The 7292-nt window shown below is 39.5% G+C and overlaps 1 protein-coding gene across 2 annotated transcripts; it reads right to left on the reverse strand.

Annotated features, from left to right (window-relative positions):
• Positions 1–345: 345 nt before the first annotated feature.
• On the reverse strand, positions 346–6974 carry sox19b (SRY-box transcription factor 19b). Of its 2 annotated transcripts, XM_073475024.1 has the most exons (3): positions 6164–6974; positions 2240–2519; positions 346–775 (listed from the first exon to the last, which is right to left on the reverse strand). In XM_073475024.1, exons 1-2 carry the CDS (start codon positions 6820–6822, stop codon positions 2258–2260), a joined length of 921 nt encoding a protein of 306 aa, XP_073331125.1. In that variant the 5' UTR covers positions 6823–6974; the 3' UTR covers positions 346–775; positions 2240–2257. The 2 variants fall into 2 exon arrangements, with proteins under 2 accessions (XP_073331125.1, XP_073331124.1); XM_073475023.1 differs by lacking the exon at positions 346–775 and having other exon boundaries at positions 1078–2519.
• Between the last annotated feature and the right edge of the window lie 318 nt (positions 6975–7292).

The raw sequence follows: 7292 nt of genomic DNA on the forward strand, positions 1-7292 counted from the left end.
ACATTCAGTTGAATCAACACCTGTGACAGTGACAACAAAAACTGAACATTACACTCCATCAGCCGAGGAAAATCATGTAATCATGTAGGCCTGTGGACGTTGAGTTTGGATCTCTCTGTTGAATTGACAAGCTTTTGAAAGGTCAGATATGTGGCATAGTTGTTTTATTGGATTGCATTAATATTAAGTGCCACTGACTGATTTTCTTTTTGGTATTGTGTGAAATTAGGCACTTTTCCAAAACTTCCATCATAATGCTTTTGAACTAAAAGCACAGAGACAATATTTAACATACATTAATAATGAAAATACATAAATAAAAATAAATAAAAAAAGTTGTATGAAAAGATTTGTACTTTTTATTAATATTGTCATGAATGCCATAACAAACATGTCTTACTCAAAATGGAGTCAAGGCTCTTACTGTAAGAGCCTACATATTTATACATTATTTACATGAATACTGCATACAGTAACCCTAGTATATGGCATCATTTACATACAAGATAATTCATTCTAAAAATAGAGATACAAGTCAGTATTAAAGTGAAGTTTTCAAATACTTGGGAAGCAATGTCAACATTCATGCATTACTTTAATAGAACTGCACCTGTTTCCAGTGCATGTTTAGTTAGTAATGAAATGCTTAAAAGTTAAGAATTATTTGAATAATCTACCACAGTCAATATTCACAGTTTTGTAGGTTGAAGAACGTCAGTTCCCTTTAGGTCCCTAGCAGCACTATTACCAGCAGGCTGGATAGAGAATGAAAGTACTGTAAATTAGAGAGAACCAGGATTAAAAATGCAGTTTCATTATTTTAGAATCATATAATTACCCACAATTAAAGTTATCTGAAAAAGGTGTCACAAGGGGGGGGGGGGGGGGGGGGGGGGGGGTAATCTAAAACGTACTTTAAAACACTCTTTTTACTGGTGGTAAAAAAAAAAAAAAAATTTAAAAAAAATTGACAGGTCATTTAAAAGATGCCTGTTTTTCAATCCAGTTAAGTTGGAAGTCATGACTTCAAAGTATTTAGTATTTGCTGTTTTGAATAAAAACAACTGAAATGTAGAATTTCATATTAAATTCCATTTACTTAAGATAAAAGGCTAAAAACAATATAACTCTTGTCTAGAGCAAAGTGACAATGAATTCACAAAGCGACTCAGATGCTGCCAAAGCAATGCATTCGAGCATTTACATCAAAAAGGTCTAAACTAAAACTAATTACAACAAATAAAAACTCATAGATGAATCTCAGACTTCAAACTCTGATCTAGTGTGACTGAGGACACTCGACCTACTGAATGTAAAACCAGTCTGGTACTATATTCTAAGCAACAATAGATCATAGAAGCCACTGTATTCTGTTAATTCCCTGTGGATGCAATGCTGATTGTCCAACAGGTGTTTTCCCATGTCATCCACCATATTTCATCACTTAAAAATAAAATATAAAAACATACTAGAGTACTAAACCAAAGTCACGGCATACAGAGCTAATTTTAAAAACAGTTCTGTCATTCAAGTTGTGCATTTCCTTGCCGTTCTCCCCACTCGTACCCAGCTGTTCCAAAAATTAGGACTTCTGCTCAGGTGGTTTGTCTGTCATCAGCTGAGAGATTGCAGTCAACCAGGTTGCTAGTCATTTGTCTCTGCTGTGGTTGTTGACGCCATGGACTGGCTCTATGGTCAAAGATTGGAAGATTAAACCCACTAACTAGACCAGTTCACCGGCACTGACTGGGTAAAGTGGAACTGTCATTAGTGCCAGAGTGGTATTAAGGAGTCTTCTGACTTATTATGGTTAATTAAAAAAGTTTTAAAATACAAAAGTAACATTTTCTACTAAGTACACAAAAGAACAGACATTGCCTATGTTTGCTCATTCTTCATGGAGAAAAGTCTGCTGGAGGGTGGTGGGCAGGGAGGAGTCTTAAGCTCTGTATGTTTGGTGGTGGGTGTGTTTGGCATTCATCTTAACTGATGTGACCCCAAAGAGGTAGAAAAACAGCATTCCATTCTATAAAAATTTAGTAATCGCTTGTGTGTCTGTAATTGCAGGTACATCTGGAACTTTAGGTTACTGAATGCAGGTTTAAAACAACAGTTTTCTCTTTACATCTTGGGTCTCTTTGCCACCCTAAAGTTCCCCACAGCTGACTCCATCTCCAGTCCAGCCAGCTGTCTATCACAAGCATTTATGGTCCTCCACCCAAGTTCACCCTATGCTTACATGATTCCTACTTCAGTTCTAGATGTGTGTAAGTGGGACGGTTCCGCTGAGGTAGTGCTGCTGGACACTGGTGTAGCCCCTCTGTGCAGTCGTTGGGTCACTGGCATCCCCCCCTGGTCCAGGAATGTACATGCTTATCATGTCCCTGAGGTCACTCTGCATAGGCCCCCGGTGGTGGTTCGGCGTCCCAGTTGGAGGCGAGTGGGACACCGTTTCTGCTTTTACCATGGACATGGTGACAGGGCTTGGCTGTTGGGAACTGCTACCATATGACATGGGGCTGTGGAATGGAGATGACGATACAAGTTAGATACAATCTGAGAGTTTAAAATAAAATACATCTGGTTAATGTGAAAAATTGTGCTAAGGCAGGAAATCAGACCATACATGTACCGGTTACTGATACATTTATATATAGTGATCTCCCATATTTTTAAAAACAAGTTATAGATTATCCAATAGAAGGATGAACTGCTGCGCTATTGATTTTTCCTTTTATCCCATTTCGAGTTTCTTTTAGTGCTTTACCCAGATTAGGAAAACCAGCACTCTCATTCACATGGTTTTTAATAATAAGGTTATGGGAAGAAGTCAAAAAGACAGTGATGAGGATGACAGCATGCCACGCAGTACAGTTCTATGAATTTGTAAAACAATTACTTTATTAAAACATTACTTGAATCGTGTAGACTGGAAATAATATTGCACATCATGATATAGAAATATGTATAAATACAGGCTGAAGGAGGTAATCATAATGCATTTTATTATTGTAGTCTTTAAGCCTGCCTTTCTGCAGTTTATTTTAGCCTTACAGTCTCTCGCCCTCACAGAATTGATGTGATGACTGAACATGTCAGAGTAATACGACTGAAGTCCACAAGTCTGGAGGATGGAGATTTGAATCCAGGCTTTCTGTGACACTGATGCCAAAACCCATTTCAAATTATTTCCAACTTTTTACCTCATATTTTGAATGTCCTATTATCTTATTACAAACAACTTGAAAATGTTGACCAAATATTAAGAGCATAAAGAACTGTCCCAAATCAGCAGTATTTAAACTAATGAACTGAGGCTGAAGGTAATTTAGTTTGACTCATAACTGAGTTCAGTAGTAGTAGAAGTAGTTGAGAAAACCTAAAGCACCAACTCAAAGGGCATTTGCTGAAACCATAGACCAAAAGACATCAACTTTGATCCTCTGTAGTGTAATGGTATTTGAATGTCACAAATGATTGCTTATAACATAAATACTGTAGAAATAGAGGTAAAAGGTCTGGATCCATATTACACTAATGGAATTAGCCAACTATTTAACCTGACTGACTTCTCCATTCCAAAAGACATGAGTCAATTAATTGGCTACACCTATGCTCAAACCATGGCAGATTAATAATAATTAGCACCAGTTGTTTACTATGTTGTTTACAATGTTGCCTGCAAACTCTGTGGGCCTTCAGTCAAACACCTCTGCTTGTCACTTAGTCACATCTGAGCAGAAAAGAGTGAGTGAGTTAGATACATCTTTTAAAAAAATAAAAAATAAAAAAAAAAAAAGTACAATGCCAACATTTCTTTTGCAACTTTTATTCAGTACCGCTGTCACATCATTGATTTTTTTTTTTTTACACTATATTATCGGCTTAATTTGCCAACTGAAATCATTTTAATAATTAATTATCAAAATAGTTGGCAATTAATTTAGTAGTTGATTAATCATTGCAATGTTAGAGGACTCATTTCTCATAGGGGTAGATGACTGTCTGGAACTGTACATCAAATTAGCTGTAAAAAAAACTATGTAGGAGCAATTTTAATTCTTTGAGGTATTATTTTCAGACAGAGTCCTTGCAAACTGTTGATCCCTGCATGACTGGTGGAGGCTGCGCAGCCATTAGCCACTATCGGAGCCATGTTTTCACCAATAGATACTTAGTAAGTGACGTCACACAGCTCAAAGCAGTGTGCTTTAGTGGGATGGTCAAGTGATAGACTATGTATAGTGCAGTGCAATGACTTTCATTAAAAGTGATACGGCGCTCAGAAAATGAGTGAGTATTTATCTGCTGCATAATTTGTGGTACTGTATGTCCGTTTTGATGCATCCATAGATAGCCAATGTGAAAGAGAATAAAGGTGCTGGCCATGTGCTACTATGCTAATTATATTTTATGCATGCTAGTTTATGGCCATTGGCTCATCTGACTTAGCACGGCAGATCGAAACATGTTGATACATTTATAATACCTGTTCAAGTGTTCAATGGTTGAGCTAAAATACAAAGTGGCTAGTGTCAGGTATAGGTAGCTGTATTGCTATTGTCGCTTTGCTAACTCGGTGACAGGTTTTTTGCTAATAAAGTATACTGGTGCTTCGTCAGTCGGAGGACTTCACACAAATCACAGGAAGCATTATGTGTCAGCATTAGTGTTACTAGTCAAACTCACAATCCATAGATTGCTGAGAATCATTTGGCAAGTGGCCTTGACCAAGCTTGTTCTCACATGACTCAAAGTTTTTGACATTTTAAACAAGACAAGCAAGTAACTGATCAAGCATCTGACAGAGCAGGAGAATTTTCTAGTTTTTTAAAAAAAAAAGATGGTCTCTAAATTGTTAACACTGCAGTTTTCTAGATACTAGAATAAATTTCAATGTCATCTGTCCTCACACCAGAGTATTTATCAAAGTGTTCAGTCTTTGTAGCTTGGGGACATGAAACCTATGGCAGGAGGCAAAGACCCAGAAGTTTAACAGGGGACAATGGTTTAGCAGGAATGTGGGTAGAGGACCACACACAGACCAGTCCTGCCTACAATCTAGTCATACTGATCAACATTCCAGTCAGGACCCAGCCCAGAGCAGAGTGTCACAAGCATAACAAGTGGAAATCAGACTGACACCTGTTGTTTAATGTTATGAGTTCCTCACTGACTTTATGGGACTGAATGTACTTCATCTTACATTTCTACCCGATTAAACTCTTATTTAAGTGTTCTCTTACGAGTCAGTTTTACATCAGGTGCACTTGGTAGAACATTTCAGTAGTTTGAGAGTTGTATTTTAGATCATCAAGTCACAAACCTGTAAAACACTGAAAATAATTCTGTCAGTGTGCATGAAAGATATATAGGACATGTGTAATTATGGCCTTCATGTGAACATAATCTAAAAATGAAAATAATGCTGAAATAATATAAAACACACCATTCAAACACCTTGGTCTGTAAGCTATATATGATCTCTGTGCATTTAACCCTAACCCTGTCCAATGATTTAAAGATGCATTTCTGTGCAAATGCACCACAGATTGTAATTTTAAAGCGCTCACACCATTTTAGCCATCCTTTTTTGGAAAGCCATCATCAGGTCACATGAGAAACTGTTGACCTTTTGTTCAGTACCTCAAGAATTGATAAATTTCACTAATACTTAGAGAAAATAAAGAAAATAGTACCAGATCCTGTCTGATGGTGAAGGTGGAAGTGGGAATGAGAGTATGTTGGAGACCTTGATGGCTTTCTCTGGACAGGGGGGACCTCATTTTATTAAGCATTGATATTGTTCATATTGTGATTTTATCAGTTAGACCTCTATCTTTGAGACAACAGATGAAAGGACCAGCCTATGAAACAATTGAGGTTCAATAGGCTATATGAAAATATATAATTGAATGAAAGTTAATCATCTTGATTCCAGAGTGGTTAAATTGATGGACACAGATTGTTAAAATTTGGAAAAGTGAATTTGATCCTTTATTATAAACTTAACTGTAAATTAGGACTGTATTGCAGGGTACACTTTATTCCCACTGCCCAGTTTTACTGAGGCGCGATTGTTGCTTACGGGACCAATATAAAACACCTATCATTTAATCTTGAGGAGGGGGCTACCCGAGTAAACGTCACAAACACAGCTCACCTGTACGAGTTGGCTCCGTTCATGTACGTCTGTGCTGCAGTCATTGCAGGTGGGTACTGGAGGGCTGACAGATCATATCGGTGTAGCTGCTGTGTGTAGCCGAGCGCCTCGCCCTGCATGCCGGCGTACCCCCCGGTGGGGCCCCAACCGTAGCTTTCCATCCTTGGACTACCACCTTGCCCCTGTGCTGCCGCCAGCAGGTTCCCTGCGGACAGCGGGTATTTGCCCACCTGAGTGTCCTTTTTAAGCAGGGGCTTTGTCTTGCGGCGTGGCTTGTACTTGTAGTCGGGATACTCCTTCATGTGGACCGCCCGGAGCCGCTTGGCCTCGTCGATGAAAGGTCGCTTCTCGGCGTCGGTCAGAAGTTTCCACTCAGCTCCCAGCCGCTTGCTGATCTCAGAATTGTGCATTTTGGGATTTTCTTGAGCCATCTTGCGTCTCTGACCCCTGGACCAGACCATAAACGCGTTCATGGGTCGCTTGACTTTATCCATGGGGTCGCCTCCAGGTGCACATGCCGTCTTGGAGCTCGGGTGAGAGTTTCCATTACTGCCTATGTTCCCCGTCATGGTGCCGGTGACCGGTGACATTCCCTGAGAAGTCTGATGAGAAGTGGGCTGGCCTGTCGGCTTCAGCTCGTGTTCCATCATGCTGTACATGTTGGACAGATGTAGTAAAATTGAGATGAGTTTTGCCTACAGAATAGTTGACACGCTGAAGCACACAGTAGCCGTTTGTCGCCGTCCACCTGACTTGTAGCCAGGTTTAACTGGGAGCGCCGGGTGATCCAAATTGAAGGCTAATTACTCAGGACACACACCGGACACAAAACAGGGCGCAAAGGACGTCCAGTTTTCTTTCCCTAAATTATAAATCTGATTCTAGCAATCATTACCGTTGTAGTAATATACACTGAAGATAGACCTAGTCCATTTAAAATTCAGCAGCTGCCTGACCGTAGTGAAAGAGTTCTGGCGGAAAACACTTGTTATCAGACTTCCAGCTCACACACTGAACTCATCTGCCTGCTAAAGCCTAAAGTTCTTCTTTGCTCGTGCAGTCAGTCGGGTGTGGACCAATGGGAGAGCGAAAATCTGTGCGCGTGCATTTGCAACTGAAAAGGCTTCGA

The sequence above is a fragment of the Pagrus major genome, chromosome 10 (assembly GCF_040436345.1).
Source record: "Pagrus major chromosome 10, Pma_NU_1.0".
Lineage (NCBI taxonomy): Eukaryota > Metazoa > Chordata > Actinopteri > Spariformes > Sparidae > Pagrus > Pagrus major.

Bases quoted from the DNA above. Each gene is read 5' to 3' on its own strand.
- sox19b (XM_073475024.1), bottom strand. From the start codon at position 6,822: ATGTACAGCATGATGGAACACGAGCTGAAGCCGACAGGCCAGCCCACT. The intron at 2,520-6,163 runs GTGAGCTGTGTT...TCCATTCCACAG, and splicing joins AACGGAGCCAACTCGTACAG to CCCCATGTCATATGGTAGCA.